General features: G+C 38.0%; 1 protein-coding gene across 7 annotated transcripts in view; it reads right to left on the reverse strand.

The window, feature by feature from the left end:
* Positions 1 to 22,367, reverse strand: part of HOOK3 (hook microtubule tethering protein 3) — a 116,230-nt gene that overhangs the window by 86,452 nt on the left and 7,411 nt on the right. For 4 of the 7 annotated variants that reach the window (XM_045458674.1, XM_045458685.1, XM_045458716.1 and 1 more), the window contains exons 2-4: positions 21,318 to 21,403; positions 14,416 to 14,514; positions 974 to 1,046 (exon numbers count right to left, since the gene is read on the reverse strand). In XM_045458674.1, coding sequence (XP_045314630.1) covers positions 974 to 1,046; positions 14,416 to 14,514; positions 21,318 to 21,403 — 258 coding nt within the window. The remainder of the gene's footprint in view (positions 1 to 973; positions 1,047 to 14,415; positions 14,515 to 21,317; positions 21,404 to 22,367) is intronic. The other 3 variants (XM_045458704.1, XM_045458695.1, XM_045458725.1) reach the window with 1 other exon arrangement.

Consider the following 22,367-nt stretch of genomic DNA (forward strand, 5'->3'; position numbering starts at 1 on the left):
GAGAAATGGGCAGCATCATGGAGACTTGCAGAGATAAAACAGCTCTGTGTCTTCATTGTGATTATGGGAAACCACGTATCGATAGAGCTACACAGAACTGTACACAAAAGCATGAAAAAACAGATAAATCTGGTGAAAGCTGAATGAACTGGATTGCATCAATGTCAGTTCCTTAGTTTTGATATTGTATTATAGTTATGCAAGATGTAACCACTGGGGAAACTGGGTGAAAGGTACACAGAACTTCTCCGCACATTTTGTTTTGCATCCCCTGTGACTCCAGAATTATTTCAAAATATAAAGTTAAAAAAATAATTTAGTGGGTTGCAACTAATGTTTTTTAAAATCAAAACATCAGTGCACAGATTAAGGGAACTATATCTGCACATACATTTAGTTGACAGTAGGCTGCAATGTAAACTGTATTTCTTACTGTGGGTTCTGGTCAAAGAAGCTTGAGAAATAATGGAACTTAAGGCTACTAGGATAAAAATGAAAATATTTCATTCTGTGAGTGCTCTGGACTCAGTCAACTATAATCAGTATTTTCTCATTATTAGTAACAACAACACCAGCAACTAACATTACATGTGCACTATCCTAAGTACATTATATATACCAACTCATTTATTTCTGTGAGGTAGATCCTTTTACTATTCTCATTTTACAAATGGGGAATCTGAGGTACAGAACAGTTAGGAGGACTTCCCCAGACAGTAAATGTAAAGTTATGATATGAATACAGGCACTATGGCTCTAGACTCCATGCCATTAGTCACAGTGCTTTACTAACTCACACTATGTATCTTTGTGAGCAACCTCAGGTTACCTCCAATCTTTAATTCTGGATTATTTCACTACAGGCTGTCCAGGTTTCCAAAGCTCACTGAACACATCAGATAAAATTCCAACAAATATTACACACATACTACTAAAAGACTATTTAACAGATGGAAAAATAAAAAGAAAATACCTTTAGCCTCCAATTATCTCCTACTTCGGTTTTGATTCTGTTCAGCCAATTTTCATCAAAATATGCAGGATCTCTGCAAATCAGAAAAAGCTAGCATATTAAGATCATGCAGCTATCAAGCTTAAAAAAAAATGAAATCTATCCCTTAACTGCAACATAAAAATGTATTTACCACATACCAAGCAATTAAAGAACTCAGTCTGGAGATTGGATGCAATTTTCGCAGATTTCTCTAAAATCAACCTATTACCAGAGCATCATAAGATATGCATGTATATATACATATATGTATACACACACATATATAGACATACATACACACACATATTTATATATACATCATATATAATGTGTATTACACATATATACATACATTTCCCCCCCAAAAACAAACTAGAAAAATGGGCGCCTGGGTGGCTCAGGCAGTTAAGAATCCAACTTCAGCTCAGGTCATGATCTCACATTCATGGGTTTGAGCCCCATGTCGAGCTGTGTTGACAGCAGGGAGCCTGCTTCAAATTCTGTCTTCTTCTCTCTCTGCCCCTCCCCCACTCGCACTCACACTCACTCTCTCTCCGTTGGTAAACATTAAATTGGGATGCCTGGGTGGCTCATTCAGTGAAGCATCTGACTTTGGCTCAGGTCATGATCTCATGGTCCATGAGTTTGAGCCCCGCATCGGGGTCTGTGCTGACAGCTCGGAGCCTGGAGCCTACTTCAGATTCTGTGTCTCCCTCTCTCTCTGCCTCTCCTCCACTCACTCTCTGTCTCTCAAAAAATGCATAAACGTTAAAAAAAATTAAAGGTAAACGTTAAAAAAATAAAAATAAAAGTTGTAACATACAGTTGATATATTTATTTATTTTTTTTTAACTAAAAAAATAAATTACTTATTTTGAGAGAGGCAGAGACAGAGAATCCCAAGCCACCTCCACACTCAAAGCGTGGAACTTGATCCCAACAAACCGTGAGATTATGACCTGAGCCGAAATCAAGAGTCAGACACTCAACCGAGTCACCCAGGTGCCCCTACGGGGAGGAAAAAAAAATTTTTTTTTTAATGTTTATTTATTTTTGACAGAGAGAGAGAGACAAAGAGAGACAGAGAGAGACGGGGAGAGAGAGAGAGAGAGAGAGAGAGAGAGAGAGAGAGAGAGAGAGCATGAGTGGGGGAGGGGCAGAGAGGGAGGGAGACAGAATCTAAAGCATGCTCCAGGCTCTGAGCTGTCAGCACAGAGCTTGACGCGGGGCTCAAACCCACAAACTGTGAGATCATGACCTGAGCCAAAGTTGGGCGCTCAACCAACTGAGCCACCCAGGTGCCCCTACAGTTGATACATTAAAAAAAAAAAAAAAATTATAGAGGAATATGCTACCTTGGAATTAACATAATGTTTAGATACAATAATATCTAAAAAGTCAAAATCAATGACACAATTTTAAACAGACAAAAGAAATATAGCAAGAAAAAAGTTAACATTAGCCTTTGAGTTAATATTTCAATGACCTCCATCACTTAATATTTTGAAGGTCACCAATAAATAATAAATGCTATTAAAATTTCAATTCCTTTAAACAGTAAAGATTGAGAACCACTTTCTCAATGTAATACTAAGCATTAGACATGTTGGACATATGTGGACATGTGTCACGTGGACACATTTAAAACACCTGTGAATATACCTATACTTATTTTTCTTAGGAAAATCTCTCAAACTATGATAAATAGTAGAAAAAAAAATTTTTTTCCCTAGCATGATCCTCATTTTAAGGTTTTTGAAACCAATGCTCTATGACATTATTTGCTCAAGACCAGAGACTGAATACCTATGTTTATCCTGCTTTAGCAAAAGCTAAGTCCAAAGATCTTTCTATAACACCACAACTGTCTCCATTTACCCAAAAAACATAATTGCAATGAAAGAAATGTTAGAGAAAAAAAAAAACTACACTTCAACTTATATTGTCACTCAAACTGAAAGTACAATCTGTGCTAAATTTTGTTGATATATTTACACGAAGTCACATGTTATTTATAATGTTTAATGTTACTATTAAGAAAGAAAAGGGGCGCCTGGGTGGCGCAGTCGGTTAAGCGTCCGACTTCAGCCAGGTCACGATCTCGCACTCCGTGAGTTCGAGCCCCGCGTCGGGCTCTGGGCTGATGGCTCAGAGCCTGGAGCCTGTTTCCGATTGTGTCTCCCTCTCTCTCTGCCCCTCCCCCGTTCATGCTCTGTCTCTCTCTGTCCCAAAAATAAATAAACGTTGAAAAAAAAAAAAAATTAAAAAAAAAAAAAAAAGAAAGAAAAATATATTTAGGTATAAAATTTATGAAAAAACAGTTACAACTAAGTTACCTCTGTATAAATCTACTATTTTTTTATTTTCAAATTTTTATTTATTTTTTATAATTATTTTATGATTGTTTTAAAGCTTGTATCAAAGTGAACATTAACTTTGTACCTACTTTTTTTTTTTTTTTTCAACGTTTATTTATTTTTGGGACAGAGAGAGACAGAGCATGAACGGGGGAGGGGCAGACAGAGAGGGAGACACAGAATCGGAAACAGGCTCCAGGCTCTGAGCCATCAGCCCAGAGCCCGACGTGGGGCTCGAACTCACGGACCGCAAGATTGTGACCTGGCTGAAGTCGGATGCTTAACCGACTGCGCCACCCAGGCGCCCCTGTACCTACTTTTAAAAACAGCTTGAGTTAGAATTCATATACCATACAACTCATCCATTTAAAGTATACAATGCAATGGGTTTTAGTACATTCACAGAATTGTACAACCTAACCACAATCTTATGCCAGGACATTTCCATCTTCTCAAAAAGAAATCCTTAGCTACCTGTAACTCCCTATTTCCCTCTCTCTCTCTCTCCAGTCCCTGGGAATTACTCCTCACCCTTCTGTCTTTTTGGGTTTGCCTATTCTGGACATTTCATATAAATGAAATCATACACTATGTGGTCTTTTGTGTCTGGCTTCTTTCATTTAGTATGGTTTTAGGATTCATTCATATCGCAGTATGTATCACCACTTCATTCCTTTTTATGGCTCAACAATATCCCATTTATGGATAAAATACATTTTGGTAATCTATGCATCAGCCATTGTACATTTGGGTTGTCTCTACTTTTTAGCTATTATGAATAATGATGCTCTGAATGTACTAGTTCTGTGTGGACATGTTTCATGTGGGTATATGCCTAGGAGTAGAATTGCAGGGTCCCGTAATAATTCGATGTTTAACATTTGAAGCAAGGTCAAACTGTTGCTTCAAACATTTGAAGCAAGGTCAAGCTGCAGCACTTTACATTCTCACCAGCAATGCATGTTGGTTCCAATTTCTCCACAGCCTTGCCAACACTTGTTATTTTCTGTCCTTTTAATTATAGCATCCTAGTGGATGTGAAGTGGTAGGTCACTGTGGTTTTGATTTGCATTTCCTTAATGACTAATCATGTTGAGCACTGGCCGTTTGTATATTCTCTCTGGGGAAAAATCTATTCAGTCTTTGCCTATTGGGTTGTCTTTGGGGCACCTGGGTGGCTCAGTCGGTTGAGCATCCAATTTTTGCTCACATCAGGCTCACTACCGTCAGCCTGTCAACGCAGAGCTTGCTTCAGATGCTCTGACCCCCTCTCTCAGCCCATCCCTCGCTCTCTCTCTCTCAATAAATAAATTTTTAAAAATGTATAAGATAAATAAAATAAAATAAAATTTGGGTTCACTTTTTATTATTGAGTTCTAAGAGCTGCTTTTGGGGTTTTGTTTTTGTTTTTAAGTATTCAAGATAAAAGCCTCTTTTCGGTCATAAAATGTGTAAATAATTTCTCACATTCCATGAGTTGTCCTTTCACTTTCTAAGAGTCTTTTAGCTCTTATACTTAGGTCTATGACCCATTGTGTATGGTGTAAGGGAGTAGTCTAAATGCATTCTTCAGCATGTGGATAGTCATATACCCCTTTTATTTTTAAGCTTCATCTTCTTTAGAATTCAACAAAAGAATAATAAAAATGAAGAGAAACTAATTTGAGCAAGCTTATACAAAAAAAGGAAACTTACTGGAAGTGGTATGAGCTGGAAGACCACTGAGGTATGTTACGGTACTGAAAAATAACTGGGCCTCACACAGTACAGGAATAAGGATCTGGAAAGCTGTTAGGAATCCAGACAGTACTCTCCTTTCATCTTTGTTTCTGTCCACCTATACAGTTTCTCTCTGCAGACCAACTTTTTTCTGTTTCTCCACATACAATGCTGAAGATAACTGCAGACATGTTCCAAGTCTTCACCACTTCAGTTCAACCAAATAGTTTAAAGACCAGCCATCATTCAGTCCCAATTCTAAATTCCCAGATCGTTTCAAATAATTCAGCTAGAGTCTCTTTTTCATCCCTAATCCGATTTATATGTAACCAAAAGGATTGAGGGCTGCAAGTAGGACACACACAACTTTAAGGGAAAAATGACCACATCTGGCAGGATAAGAGTGAGTTTTCAGAGAAAGTGATTGTGACCACCCCCAAAAGTGTCCTTGTCCCTTAAAACCTCTTGTAAAAATAGATAAGGCGGGGCGCCTGGGTGGCTTAGTCAGTTAACCGTCCAACTTCAGTTGAGGTCATGATCTCACAGTTCATGAATTAAAGCCCTGCATGCTCGCTGCTATCATTGCGGAGCCCACTTTGGATACTCTGTACCCTCTCTTTCTGCTCCTCCCTTGCTCACACCCATGTGCACTCTCCCCCCTCAAAAAATTAACATTAAAAAAAAAAAACAGATAATGCAAAGAAAAGCAACAATTGAGTTCTAAAATACCAAAGTAGGGGCGCCTGGGTGGCGCAGTCGGTTAAGTGTCCGACTTCAGCCAGGTCACGATCTCGCGGTCCGTGAGTTCGAGCCCCGCGTCAGGCTCTGGGCTGATGGCTCAGAGCCTGGAGCCTGTTTCCGATTCTGTGTCTCCCTCTCTCTCTGCCCCTCCCCCGTTCATGCTCTGTCTCTCTCTGTCCCAAAAATAAATAAACGTTGAAAAAAAAAATTAAAAAAAAAAAAAAAAAATACCAAAGTATTATAAAAATACAGAAATTAGAAAATATTCAATATTTTTTGATACTTGAATAATCTAAAGAGCATAATCATTGCCAATCAAATGTTAGTCTTCCCAACCAAAAAAAGACTCATAAGGAAGACAATCTGAGTTTGGTGCTATTTGGCTGATGATTAGTCAAAGCCAAAGACGCTGAATTTACTGAGTGGCAATTTAGGGTCACACTGCTTAAAAATACACTTCACCAGCAAGCTCATAAACTTATAGAAAAGAATGCTTTAAAATGTGTAAGAAGGGGTGCTTGGCTGTTTCAGTTAGTAGAGCACATGACTCTTGATATTGGGGTCATGAGTTTGAGCCTTGTGTTGGGGGGTATAGTTTACATAAACAATTAACTTTAAAAATGTGTAAGAAAATTATATACTCTAAGAACTCCTGGGATACTTAATTTGCAATTTAGAACAATACTTATTGTAACTAAAAGAATATCTGAATAAAATATTGCAAATAAAACACTATGATACAGTTTGCTTATTCCTTAAAAGATTATGTCTAAGCTAGGAAGGGAAAACACAAAAACCACTGCAAAGGACTAGTAAACATACCAGTCATTGAATCAGGTACTTTACATTCGCAATGACATTGCAAGGAAGGTATTATTATCCCTCTTACCATTGAAGAATATCATACTCAGAAATTAAATAATTTCCACAAGTTCTATCAGATAATTAAGCAGCAAAGTTGACAGAATAATTTTTGTTAAAAATTATATCAGCAGAGGGGCACCTGGGTGGCTCAGTCACTTGAGCGTCTGTCTCTTGACTTCAGCTCAGGTCGTGATATCATGGTTCATGAGTTTGAGCCCTACATTGGGCTCTGCGCTGCTGACAGTGCAGAGCCTGCTTGGAATTCTCTCTCTGCCCCTCCTCTGCTCTCTCTCTTTCTCTAAATAAATAAATAAATAAATAAATCTTAAGTCAGCAGAGTTCAACACAAAACTGGTTCCAGCAAACAACACTAAAGGTCCTGTGTCTAATTATCTCCTTCATGCATGCTCAATAAACTAGATCACAAAGAGAAAGACCAATATTGTTCATGGCACTCTATGTTGTTCATTAAGGGTAGGTATTTGTTCCCACTCCTTCCCCATACCTCATTTCTAACACATAACAAGTTCTCAATAAATATTGTGGACTAAAATATGGGGTGCTTAGGTGGCTCAGTTGGTTGAATGTCCAACTTTTGCTCAGGTCACGATCTCGCAGTTTGTGGGTTTGAACCACACATCAGGCTCTGTGCTGACAGCTCAGAGCCTGGAGCCTGCTTTGGATTCTGTGTCTCCCTCTCTCTCTCTGTTCTTCCCCTGCTCGCACTCTTTGTCTCTCTCTCGAAAACAAATAAACATAAAAAAATTTTTTTAAATATCTGTGGACTAAAATACATTGGGGGGGGGGGGGGGCGCCTGGGTGGCTCACTTGGTTAAGAGTCTGACTCTTGATTTCAGTTCAGGTCATGGTCTCATGGTTATGGGATTAAGCCCCGTGTTGGGTTTTGCACTGACAGCATGGAGCCTGCTTGGGATTCTCTCTCTCCCTCACTCTCTCTGTCCCTCACCTGCTCACACATGAATGCCCTCTATCTCTCTCTCAAAATAAATGAATAGACAATTAAAAAAAATAAAATAAATTTGGAAAGTGAACTTTTAAGCTATCCATAAGCCTCCAATCTACTGCTTGCACAGAACATAGCAAGAACCGTAGTCCAGTCTTCTTATATCCAATGTGACTTTTCCGAGTAATAAATATTGACTCAATATGCAGGCATCTAGCCATAACTCTGTTTTTGTAAGTAGCTTACAATTTCAGCAATGCTTTCTAAATACCCCTTAATTAATGCTCTCAGGTTATGATCAAACAATATAAAGGTACTTTTCCCCAAGATCTTAATAGATCATAGTTCTGCACAGACATGTAAACAACAACGGATAATCTTACTGGAGCATTCTTCATGAGTAAGAAGCTATCTTTAGCTTCTTACTATGTCCTGTCTCTTGCTAAGAAAAACAAAAAAACAAGAACCTATGAAACGTACAAAACCATTTCCTTAGATTTTTCCAGTAGCACATCTATTTGACTTTAACTTATGTACCAGTCATAGCTTCTTAAGCTAAAAAATAAAAAAAGACAGAGAAATAAAAAAAAAAGAAAAAAGCTCATTGACTTTAACACTTAATAAAATTCCAGAAATATATTATCTGCCTGCAGTTAATTGCCTTAACAAAAATAAACATATTAAATTTCATTTGTACTGCTAAAATTACTTAAGCACCATAATATTCTTATTGAACTCAGCCAAATCGAGACGGGTCCAAAACCAACACTATATTTTGATTCTCTCTTAATATGGCATTTTTATTAGCCAACCTTAGTACTTTTTTAGATATGTTGATTCTCAGGTCTATTTTCCTATGTTTTAATTACCCAAAACAATCACTTTGGTCCCCTGACGTTAAATGTCTATTCAAGAGTTAGCTATAGTAATTAAATTTCACATCTATAGTAACAATAAAAATATAGGGAATTATGCTTAGCCCCTACTGTATCAAAATAAGCAATAAAGGCGTGTAAGGGATAGGCTCTGAGCCAAGGACCAACAACTCAGGGCTCTTTGAAAAGTATCCATTTAAGAGGCTTGCGACCATTGTGCACAGCTTGACCTTCATTTTATCTCTTTTGGTCTCCTATTTTATTTTCCCCTCTTTCTAAAACTCTGAAAACTAGAACTAAAGGCACTCAGAGGCACAACTTACTACTTCTGATTTTACTCTTTCAATCAATATGTGGTTGCTGTATAATAAAAAATACATTTGGTCTTCATCCCTGGTTCTTGGCACTGAGTTCCTAAAACCCTTAAAATGTCCTCAGAAGGAGTGTGTCCTTTGTAATTTATAATGAGCACTTTCTGACCATAACTGAGTTTATGCTAATGAGGTAATTCATCATGGACCCCTAGACAGCTTCAGGATGGAGACTCGTTCCAAAGGAACAAAACACATAGAGGGTTGGAACTTTCAGCCCCACTTTGACCTCCAGGAAGGGACTGGAGATTGAGTTCATAATTTCAATCATACGTATGGAGTGAAACCCCAAATAAAACCCCTAAATAACTGGGTTCAGGGAGTTTCTAAGTTGGTGAACACATCAGTGTGCTGGGAGGGTAGTATGCCTGGAAAGGGCATGCAAGCTCTGCGCTGCCCCCAGCTCCATACCTTGCCCTATACATCTCTTTCGTTTGGCTATTCTTGGATTTTATCCTTCATGATAAGATTGTAATCATAAATATAAAGCTTTCCTGAGTTTTGTGTCATTCTTGAAAATTACTGAAAGGGGTGGCAGTGGAGGGGAGTTCACAGGAACTCCTGAATTTGTAGTTGGCCAGGAAAAAGTGTGGATGCACTGAAGACCCCATGTCCCCCTGGCATCTGAAGTGGGGGCAGTTTTATGGGACTGAGGCCTTAACTTGTGGAGACTGTGCTAACTCAGAAGTTAGCATCAGAACTGAAATGCAGGACATCCAGCTGTTATCAGGGAAATTGTTGATGGAAAATGACAGAGTAGTGGTAAACTCTTCTTGGATACAAAAGATAAAAGCTGCTTTAATTTCAAAGTCAAAATTTGTAAGTCCATATTCATTCATTCAATAAATATTTCCAAAATACTTACTATGGAGCAGGATAAGAGGATTAGACTGTAAGGGCGCTGATGATATTAAACAGGTAGTCAAGGCAGGATATATTGAAAAACCAGCAAATATTGGTGAAGGCTGGAAGGTGGTAAGAAGAGCGTTGTGTGGACATCTGATTTATGAGAGATCATGTAAAAGTCCTAAGGCAGGAGTTGCCTGATGTGCATAAGGATGAGCAAGGGAACTGATGTGGGAAAGAACACGAGTAAACAAGGCATCAGAATGGTAACAAGTCGTCCAGATCACTTAGGATATACTATTATGAGTACATTGGCTTTTACCCTGAGTGAAACGGGGTGCCAATGAGAATTCTAAGCTAACTAAAAAAATCACTCTGGTAGCTGGGTTCACATTAGACTGTGGGCAGCCAAGTGTAGAACACCCCAGTCAGGAATTATTAACATGATAAAGGGAAGAGATAATGGTGGTCAATGTGGTAGCAGTAAAGGTAATAATTTTTAATATAAAACTTCTCCAAACATTCAGAGAAGGAAAATATCATGGTGAACAACCATATGTCAATCATAGAGATTTAACATTCTCCCACATTTGCTCCATATTTGATTTGACATTTTACTCCTAAAAACTCCACTATACGTCTCTAATCAGTAAGGCACTTTCTTATAGTTCTGATATACACCTAATATACAACACTCTCCAAATACCACCCAATATTCAACCTATTTTCAAATTTCCTACGTTATCCTTAAAACGTCTGCTATAGTTGATTTGTTCAAATGAGATTCAAGAAAAATCATTCACTGCATTTGCTTGTGTTTTTAAAATTGTGGAAAGAACACTTAACATGAGATCTACCCTCACAACAAAAATTTAAGTGCACAATACTGTTAAGTATAGGTACGATGTTGTACAGCAGAACCCTAGAACTTACTCATCTTGTATAACTGAAACTTTATACTTACTGAACAGCAAGTATATTTACTTGCCACTTGCCCCAACTGCTAGCTCCTGGCAACTGTCATTCTAATGTCTGTTTCCATGCATTTGATGATTTTAGATACCTCCCATAAGTGGAATCTTGCACTATTTGTCCTGTGATTGGCTTATTTCACTAAGCATAAATGCCTTCCAGGTTCATCCACGTTGTTGCATATGGCAGTATTTCCAAGAACCATGCAATGCATTTGGTTAGTGTCTCTGTCTCACCTCTTCAGGCTCTTTAATTTAAAACAGTCTACCTCCTTCCTTTTTTCTCATGACACTGACTTAGTGAGGAGACTAGGTCAATTGCCCTGGGAAATATCTTACTTTCTGGATTTGCCTAATTGTTTCCTCATGATTTAATTTAACTTGTTTCTCTAGCCTCTGTACTTTTCTGTAAATGGAAGTTGGAGCTAAAGGCTAGATTTAGATATATTTTATAGATACATTTTAAAAGTAGAGTTATCAGGATTCTTGATAGGTTGGATGTGGGATGGGGAGAAAAAGAAAGTTTTACGGTTTGAGCAACTGGAAGGCAAGAAACACCAACTGAAATGAGATTTTTGGCTGAGTGACTTTTGGGTAGCAAACAGGGAATTTAGTTTTATATATAACTTTGAGATATCTTTTAGACTCAAATGGAGACATTGAGTAGAAAATGAGCTAAGTCTAGAAGTTAAAGGAAAGATTGATGCTGGATACACAAACTTGAGAGTCATTAAGACATGGATGACATTTAAATCCATGAGACTAAAAGAAACCATCAAGGAAGTGAACACAGAAAAGAGTAGAGGAGCAAGGCCTGAGTTCTTATGCACGCCAGTGTGAGGAAGTAGGATAGAAGAGGAAAAATGAGTAGAGGAAATGCAGATCATCTGGTGAGACAGGAGAAAAACCCTGAAGGTTGGGGCGCATGGGTGGCTCAGCCAGTTGAATGACTCTCTTTCTCTCTCAAAAATGAACAAACATTAAAACGAACAAACAAAACCCCAGAGGGTAACAAGGAGGTAAGTACTTTGAATGCTGCTGTCAGGTCCAGATACGGATTGAAAATGGGCCATGAGAATCAGCAATGTGTGGATAATTGGTGGTCCTAAAAAGTGCCGTTTTATTAAAAAGAATTTTTTAACGTTTATTTATTTTTGAGAGACAGAGAAACAGAGCATGAGCCAGGGCGGGGCAGAGAGAAAGGGAGACACAGAATCTGAAGTAGGGTCTAGGCTCTGAGCTGTCAGCACAGAACCCGATGCAGGGCTCGAACTCATGAACTGCGAGATCATGACCGGAGCTGAAGTTGGACACTTAACTGATTGAGCCATGCAGGCGCCCCTAAAAAGTGAAATTTTAATAAAATGATTGGGGAAAAAAAATCCCTGCCTGAAAAGTGCATTTAAGAGAGCAGAAATAAAGGAATCTGAGATAGTTGGATACAGACTATGCTTTAAAGAAGTTTTTGCTACAAAAGGAGGAGAAATTGATTGACAGAGGTGAGATCATGAGAAGTATTTTTAAAGAGAAAAGAAGTAACAGTGTGCTTACATGCTAATAGATACAATCCAGCAGAGAAGGGAAAAGTGATGATGTAGGAAGGAGAGGCAAACTGGTTAAGTGATGATCTTGAGTAGGTGAGAGGCAATAGGGTGCAAAATACAAAGTACAGGTACTGACTTTAAGATAGAACCCTTCCCTATCAAGCCCACAGCTCATGTGTAGACAACAGGTTGCAAAGCAAAGTCAAACTGATGCTGGTAGGTGGGTACACGTCGTCATGGGATTCCACGGAAATTCTTTTATATTTGTTTCAACTTCCTGAGAAGTAGGATGTATCCTACCTTGTTAAGGGGATCAGATGAGAAGGTGATACTGGAGGTTTGAAGAGAGAAAAGTGTGAGACAGTCATCTGGAAGGTTGGGGGAATGGGAAGACTAGGGCAACACAGTACAACTGTGGGATTCCATAAGGTAACACTTGCAATTTTGTGGTGAGAAATTTAAAATGAGATCCATCAGCATGTTTGCTTTTTTTTTTTCAGCTGGGTTCAGCTGCATAGGTAAGAAGTAAAACTGGTGGGACGGTAGATTTAACCAGAGTTGTGGTTTTGACAAACAAATATGAGGGGGGCAGCAAAGCTAAAAGTATACACAAGGGAGTGATTATGATTGACCATGCAATTTCAGCTAAATAAGAGGAACGAAAAAGAGATGAAGGTGGACAATGTTGAGATCCCACTGGCAGAAGAAAATCAAAGAATTATTGGACACTTGATACCAGAGGAAGTGAGGTGGAAAGACAGGAAACAATAATCAGACAGTGGTAATGAGAAAACTGAGATTATGGAGGGATTACACATTATCACTAATTATAAGGTACGGGGTATGACCATGGGGATGAGTGGCTGAAATCTAGCAGAAGACAAGATCAATGGAGAAGAGTTCAAGAAACTGGTAGGCAAGGATATCCAAATCACCAAGAATTTAGATAAGAGTAGTATTGAAAAGAGCCAATAGTGTCCCAGGATCCAAAACTGTTGAGAAACAAGAAGAAATGATAGCAACAATGAAGGGTAGTGGATGATATCATAAGATTCAAAACTAGGGTTTTAGGGAAGATGAAGGAGAATGGTCTGGAACAGCACTGAGGAGCACCGCCTCTGGGCTAAGTGTACTTCTAAGGCCTGTGGGAGTAAAAATAGCCATCACTTGAGAAGCCTGCACAAGTAGCATTAGGGGAGAACCAGATTTCTTTCAGAGCCAAAGCTGATGAGGAAAAGTGCTGATTGTTCTTTGGCACACATACTGCAGGTTAACCAAGAATCACAGGCTTAACAGCACAGTCAATTTAAATCCTGTGCTCTCTGAAGTGGGTTGAAAATAGAAAATTCATTTAACAGTCACAGTTCCCTCAAGACTTAAGGGAAAAAATAGGTTTCCGTTTTGAACACTTTAATGCTTCTAGTGACTGATCTATTAGTAAAAAATATTTAAACAAGTAAGAATTTAATCATCTATGGATGATGTCTGTCTGGTCATTAGGCAAATCAACATAATCAAAAGTCCTGAAGATATGGGAAAGGGATCATTTTAATAAATAGCGCAAAAAAGAAAAAAAACAATCCTCTATACAAAAAATAACTCAAAATGCATCATAGACCTGAATGTAAGCATTGAAACTATAAAACTTCTAAAGGAAAATGTAGAAGAAAATCTTAAGTGACCCTGACTTTGCTAAACATTTCTTAATAAACAAAAAACAAAAAACAGGGCATCTGGCTGGCTCAGTCAGTGGAGTATACAACTCTTGATCTTCAGGGTTGTGGGTTCTGGCGCCATACTGGGTATAGAGATTACTTAAAAACAAAACCTTTAAAAACATAAAAAAAAAACATAAAAGAAAAATAAATTAGATTTTATCAAAACTGAAAACTTTTGCCTCTCAAAGACACTATTAGGAAAACGAAAAGGAAGCCACAAATTGGGAGAAAATATTTTAAAATATACATCTGAAAAAGGACTTGTATTTAGAATATAAAGAACTCTAAATTCAGTAATACAAACAATCTAAATAAACAACAGGCAAAAGATTACGGGAAACCATTCACCAAAAAAGATATACAGATGGCCTGAAATGATGCTCGACATCATTAGTGATTATAGTAATTACTTAAAAATAAAATCTTAAAAAACACCCCACAAAACACTGACCTTACAAGTGATGGTGAAACTGTGGTGCAATAGGAACATTCATACACTGCTTGTGGGACCACAAATGGCACATCCACTATGGAAACACTTTGGCAGTTTCTTAAATATTAAACACACACTTAGTTAGAGAGGGAGCCAAAACATAAGAGACTCTTAAAAACTGAGAACAAACTGAGGATTGATGGGGGGTGGGAGGGAGGGGAAAGTGGGTGATGGGCACTGAGGAGGGCACCTGGTGGGATGAGCACTGGGTGTTGTATGGAAACCAATTTGACAATAAATTTCATGTAAAAAAATATATATTAAACACACTTAACCATATGTTCCAGCCATTCCACTCTTAGGCGGGATTTTACTTGAGGGAAATGAAAGCATATTTCCATACAAAGATTTGTACACTAATGTTCAGAGCTGCTTTATTTGTAACAGTCCTAAACTAAAATAACCCACATGTTCATCAGCAGATGAATGGATGAACAGATCATGGTATATCCATACAATGAAATATGTATGAACTATTACAGGCAATAATATGAATGAATTTTAAAATAATTATATTGCATGAAAGAAGCCATACCTTCTCCCTCAAATAAGAGAATATATTGTGTGAGTCCATGTATATAAATTTCTAGAAATTGCTAATTAATCTATAGTGACGGAAAGCAAATCAGTGGTTGCCTAGAGATGGGAGAGGGGTGGAAAAAGGAGGGACTGAAAAACTTTTTGGAGTGATTGACACATTCATTATCTTGACTGTGGTGATAGTTTCACAGGTATCTACTTAGGTGAAAATTTAACAAATGCTATACTTTAAAAATGTGCAATTTACTATATGTCAATTTCATCTCAATGAAGCTGCAGAAAAGGGGAGGGAAGTACTAGAAAGAAATGAGCTATCAAGTCACAGGGAGAAATCTTAAAGGCAATATTGCTACGTGAAAGAAGCCAATCTGAAAAGACTACATATGATTATGATTCCAATTACCTGACACTCTGGAACAGGCAAAACTATGGAGACAGTAAAAATGATCAGGGGTTGCTGGGAGTCTGTCTAGGGGGAAGGAGGGATGACTAGGTGCAGCAAAAGGGATTTTTAGGACAGTAAAACTCCTCTGTATCTACACGTATCTACAGTGAACTTTAATGTAAATTAGGGACTTTAGGGGTGCCTGGGTGGCTCAATTGGTTAAGCAACCAACTCTTGATATTGGCTCAGGTCATGATCTCATGGTGGTGAGATCAAGCCCTGTATCGGGGCTCTGTGCTGACAGCTTGGAGCCTGCTTGGGATTCTCTCTCTCCCTCTCTCTCTGCCCCTCCCTTGCTCACACTATAAATTTATAAAAGAAATTAAGAAACTTAAAATAAATTTGGGGGCACCTGGGTGGCTCAGTCAGCCAACTTCAGCTCATGTCATGATCTCATGGTCCATGAATTTGAGCCCCACATCGGGCTCTGTGCTCACAGCTCAGAGCCTGGAGCCTGCTTTGGATTCTGTCTCCCTCTCCCTTCTGCCCTTCCCCAGCTCACAGTCTGTCTCTCTGTCTCTCAAAAATAAACAAACATAAAAAAAATTTTTTTTTAATAAAAAAATAGAAAATAAATAAATTAGGGACTTTGGGTGATAATGATGTGTCAGCATAGGATCATCAATTGCAACACATGTAGCACTCTGGTATGGGATGCTGATAGTGGGGGAAGCTCTGTGTATAGTGGGGCAAGAAGTATGTGGGAATTTGCCATACTTTTCTCTCAATCTGTAAAAACTTCTTTTAAAGTAGTAAAATATACATAAAATTTGTCATGTAAACTATTTAAAGTGTGTGGTTCAGTGGTATCAAGTGCACTCACATTGTTGTACAACCATCACTAACATCCATCCCCAGAACTTTTTCATCATCCCATTTGGAAATTCTTTTCCACTCAATTTTGCTGTTAAACCAAAACTTTTCTTAAAAAAAAACGTGTCTTTTAAAGAGGGGGGACATGAACCTATATGGACAAAAAAAGAGAAAGAAGACAACAGCAACAAAATTTTAGAAGCTGGAAAGCAGATTAATAGGAAATGATTTAAAAGACTAAAAAAAGAAAAAAATTACAGTAACAAGAAACATACTTACATCCATTTATATTTGCTAAAATTTCTACTTAAACTACAGAAAGATACAGTTTTTCACTTACCAGCTCAGATAAAATGAAAAGATTTGCAATTTGCAATGCAACTCTCTGCCTGGCACCCACCTTTTTGGCTTTCCTCATACCTCCCTGGCACTTCTGCCGTTTGAGGTTCCAACCAAGAATTAAATGTCAAAGTTCTTCAAGGCACAGGCTACACATATTTTCTTCTTATGCTGTACTATTCCCCAAGTGACTTAATCCACAATAATGTCTTCAATAAGAGATAGCCAAATTGATTCTGGACTTCTCTTCTACCCTCTCGATCTATGTGATCTATTGCGAACTTGGCATTTTCTCTTATGTCTCAACACCAAAGTCAGTGTCCCCCAAACTAAACTCATGATACATCCAGCACTCCTCCATAGCAGATCACCCTTCAACGTTCCCACATCAGTCACTTGCACCTTCTTCTATGTATTTGCTTAAGTTAGAAACTTAAAAGTCAATTTTGATACCTCCCATACCAATCATCAACATTTGGCTTTCTCTACTATTTTGAGTTCACCCACTTGTCTTCATCTCCTTCACTACCTTCTAATCCAAAGTACCATAATCTCCCTTCTGACTTACTACAAATTTCTTTCCAATTGATCATCCCTCATCATTATGGCCTCTTCTAATTTATTCTACACCTGCAGAATATTTTCAAGATGTAAATCTGACTAGAATTCAAATAAAACCTTAAAAAAAAAAAAAAACGAGGGCCATCTGGGTGGCTCAGTTGGTTAAGTGTCCAACTTTGGTTCAGGTCATAATCTTGAGGTTCGTGGTTTAAGCCCCACATTGGGCTCTGGGCAGACAGCTCAGAGCCTAGAGCCTGCTTCAGATTCTATGTCTCCCTCTCTGTCTGCTGCTCCCCCACTCATTCTTTCTCTCTCTCCCTTGTTCTCACTCTCTCTCAAAAATAAACATTAAAAAAAAAAGAAAGAAAGAAAGAGAGGAGCTCCTGGGTAGTTCAGTCAGTTGAGTGTCCGACTCTTGATTTCAGCTCAGGTCATGATCACAGGATTGTGGGATTGAGCCCTGCATTAGTCTCCATGCTGAGCCTGATTCTCTCTCTGTGTCCCTCTCCCCTTCTTGCATGCACTCTCTCTAAGAAAAAAAAAATTAAAATAAATAAATAAAAATTTTAAAAAAGAAAGAAAACCGGTGCAGCCACTCTTGGAAAACAATACGGAGATTCCTCAAAAAGTTAAAAATAGAACACCCTGGGGTGCCTGGGTGGCTCAGCTGGTTGATACTCTGACTTCAGCTTAGGTCATGATCTCGTGGTTCATGAGTTCTAGCCCCACTTTGGGCTCTGTGCTGGCAGCACAGAGCCTGGAGCCTGCTTCGGATTCTGTGTCTCTCTCTTTCTCTCTCTCTCTGCCCCCTCTCCCGCTCACATTCTCTCTTTCAAAAATAAATAAATGTTAAAAAAAATTAAAAAAAAAAAAAAAACCACCCTATGATCTAGCAATCACACTACTGGTGTTTACCCAAAGAATACAAAAATACTAATGCAAAGGGATACATGCACCCAATGTTTATAGCAGCATTATCTACAATAGCCCAGACTTGGAAGCAACCCAATATCCACTGAATGGATAAAGACAATATGGTGCACATTGAGATACACACACACACACACACACACACACACACACACACACACACAGTGGAATATTACTCAGCCACAAAAAATTATGAAATCTTATTATCTGCAACAATATGGATGGAACTGAAGTGTATTATGCCAAGAGAAATAAGCCAGAGAAAGACAACTACCACATGATTTCACTTATGTGTGGAATTTAAGAAACAAAACAAACCAGCAAAGGCACCAAAAAAAAAAAAAAAAAAGAGAAAAAGGGAAAAAAAGAGACTTAACTATAAAGAACAAACTGATGGCTACCAGAGGGGAGGAGTGAAATGGGTTAAATAGGTGATGGGGATTAAGGAGTGCAGTTGTGATGAGCACCAGATGTACAGAAGTACTGAATTACTATACTGTACACCTGAAACAAATATAACACTACGTTAACTAACTATAATTTTTTTTTTAAAGTTTTAAAAAATGTAAATCTGACTGTTAACCCTTCCCTGACCCCAAATCCCTCAATTGCTTTTCACAGCCCTTGGAATAAAGACATGAGGCCCTATGTGATCTGGCAACATCTATCCTTCCAATCTCATTTTGTAACATGCTCCCCTGTCTCTGCTTTAATCACTCAAACCCTCTCTCCGTGGTGGTGTTCACCATGCTCCATCAGCCTATGAGGCCTCAGTGTATGCTCTTCCACATGCTAAGAAATCTGTTACCAATCATCTTGCAGATTTAATTTCTTTATTCAGGTAAATGTTTGCATCTTCTTTGATTAAGTTAAATAAGCCTCTTTACAAACTTTCATAACATTGTGTATTTTTGCCCGGGAGCACTGGTTATAATAGCAATTTTGTTTTCATAGTTATTTAAACTCTGTTTTTCCTAAGGCTATAAATTCTCTGAAGGTACCTGCCCTGTGGGTTGTAGCTTACCCTTGTATCACCAGTGCTGGACACAAAGTAGCCATTCAATAAATACCACAGGGACAAGGAGGAACTGAACTTCCTTGAAATCATACATATTATACAGTTATTAAAAATAAATAACATGCAACAATATGAATGAATCTCAGCCATTATGTTGAGTGAAAGAAGTCAGACACAAGAGTACATACTGTATGATTCCATTTATAAGATGCCCAAGAACAGAGAAAACTAATTAGTGGTGTAGATGTCACAATCATGACTATCTGGGGGCAAGGGTTATTGATTAGGACGGGTCATGAGGGAACCATCTGGGTGGTGGTTACTTAGATGTGTATACACACACAAATACATACAACATGTACGTACACAAATTCACTTTTTTTATTATGCTTTTCTGTGTATGTTATACCACAACAATAGGAAAAAAGGAAGGCATTTTGTGGGAAAAAGGTAAAAAAAAAAAAAAAAAAAAAACTAAGTACTGATGAAAAATATGCCTACAAGACTTTGGTAAATTAAAATACTGTATGTTATGATCTTGGTTTGGCAAAACAATATACACATACAGTCCTTCTGGTTTCTGCAGTGACAGAAATCCTACCCTAATTAACTTAAACAAAAAATCCATTTAGTGACATATACTTGGAAAGCTTAGCTTCATTGAAACTCTCTAGACCATTCAACTTCTAAAACTTATTAGGGCATCACTCAGAAGTGACCATGAAAATCACAAGCTCACTCTTCTCAGAGTGCTAAAACCAAGCCTGATCCAAGGTTTCAAATGAGCCTTCTCACACTCCATCAAGAAGTCTATGCGCCTATGTATCTGGAGAGATGTGCCACGTAGTTCTGGAAGAAAGTGACAGCAAGCTAGTTTTCAAGCATGAGTCCCCAGTACTAAAGGCACACTGATAGATTCTCTGAAATGCAGGCATCTGAACTGCTTTTCAGATGGGCAACTCTACATAGTCCACTGCAAAGTGAACAACAGCAAAAATTCATTTACTGATGATATTAATTCTTAACACAACTGCAGGAAATCCCATTTATTGATATGCAAATCTCTAATATCATGAGGCCTCAAAGTGCTCAGTGCTTCAAAGACAAAAGTATCTCCCTATGGGGCACCTGGGTGGCTCAGTCAGTAGAGGTCTGACTTCGGCACAGTTCATGAGTTCAAGCACTGCTTCGGGCCCTGTGCTGACAGCTCAGAGCCTGGAGTCTGTTCAGATTCTGTGTTTCCCCCTCTTTCTGCCCCTCCCCTGCTCGCTTGTGTGCACTCTCTCACTCACTCTCTCTCAATAATAAACAAAATTTTAAAAAAAAGTATCTCTCTCAAATCACATCAAACCTAATGATTTTTTAAATTTACATGTTATGATTTATTTGAAAATTTCCCAGATCAAAAGTTGAAGATAGCCATACAACATCAGTTTTACAACTACTATGTTTTCAAGTACTTAGAAGGAAAGAATCAGGTATGTTTTGTATATCCCAAACAAGTATGTCCTTCTTTCAGTCATTCAGTAGACATGAGTACCCATGATGCAAACTGAATCTTGAAAAACTTATGGTATTTGTGACCTACATAGGGCATTTTCATATGATTCAACCAAAAACCAAACACTGTGCTAGGATACAACTGTGAACAAAACAAATTCCCTGCCTCTGTGTGGAGCTTACACTGTGTGTGAGTGTGTGTGTGTGTGTGTGTGTGTCTGTGTGTACACGGATGTGGAGGAAGCAGCATAAAACAAATGAATGCGTGGTATATAAGATGGTCTTACATACTTCAAAGAACACAAAAGGTTAAAAGGGAATGGTTGTCACTTATTTTATATGAGCGGTCAGAGAAGGCCTCACTGATAACATTTGAGCAAAATCCTTTAGAGGGATTAAGTCTCTAGATTGTGATACAATGAGAAAATCTCATCACTAACATGAAAATTTCTGCCAAGCTTATGCTGAAAAACACAAGAGCAAATAATTCTGCTAAAACTACTGGAGTGTTATAACAATTAAAGCCCTAACTGAACTTTCAGCCAGTCAATCTGTACCTAAACGAGTACATGCCATCAAAATTTTCACCGACACAGTTCTTATTCTACATCCAACACACGTTTCATATGAACCCTTTATTTTTTGTCCATATTTTCAATCTAATAAATATTCACATATAAGAACATACAAAAAGACAAAGCAATTTATTCTTACATTTTTTGAAGAACCTGGGCCATCACAACCCCATTCGTTAAATCTTCTACGGTCTGGCATGGTGCATCCACGTTAAATGTCTGGATCTGGAAAAAAAAAAAAAAAGGGAGGGGTGGGGGAGTTGAGTTCGGTGGATTCCATGATGAACTACACAGAAGATTTCTTAGCTTATTTTTGTGATTATCTCACCTTGGGAGTAGGAATAAATTTTAAAAAGTGGAAGAGTTGGAAACATTTTCCCTTGTGGGAAATTTCCTGCAGGTTCTTACTGTAATTTTTTCCCTTGGGTAGGAAAGAAATTGTGCTGGGCACTTGGTGACTTCCCAGCACTCATTCTCATCACAGATAATCAATCTAAGCAAGTCCTGATATCTTCATCTCCTCTACCAGTGACAGACTCTGAGATTGACAGGGCAAAGGCAATCTGAACCAAAGAGCTTACTTGAGCTTTTGGGAAAGAAAAGCCAATCTCCTCTTTTTAAATTAAACTAAATTTAGTGGTTTTTTAATCTATCTATTTTTTTAATCTATTAAATTAAATTAAATTAAATTAAATTAAATTAAGTAATCTCTACACCTAACATGGGGCTCGAACTTATAACCCCAAGATCAAGAGTCACATGCTTTACTGACTGAGCCAGTCAGGAACCCCAAAGCCAATCTCCTCTTGATGTGAACATGTATGTTGACTCAATGGTCACAAGCAGTCATCTTGGCTCTTAATGGAATCCATTTTACGATGAGGCCAATGCAGTGTATGACAGAAGAAGGATACAAAGAACTATGTCCCTGAGGCCAAAACTGAGCCACTGAATTAAAAACTGTTGAAGTCTCAAAGCATATGAGATAAATTTGTTTAAGCCTTGCCAAGTTGAGACTTCTTTTACTTAAAACCAAAATATCTTTATACAGATGTAGAAGTTACATTCACTGCAGTAGGTTAAATATTCAATTAATTTTTATTTATTTAGTAGAAGTTACATTCACTGCAGTAGGTTAAATATTCAATTAATTTTTATTTATTTATTTTTTTAAAGTTACATCCAAGTT

This window comes from Leopardus geoffroyi, chromosome B1 (assembly GCF_018350155.1).
Source record: "Leopardus geoffroyi isolate Oge1 chromosome B1, O.geoffroyi_Oge1_pat1.0, whole genome shotgun sequence".
Classification (NCBI taxonomy): domain Eukaryota; kingdom Metazoa; phylum Chordata; class Mammalia; order Carnivora; family Felidae; genus Leopardus; species Leopardus geoffroyi.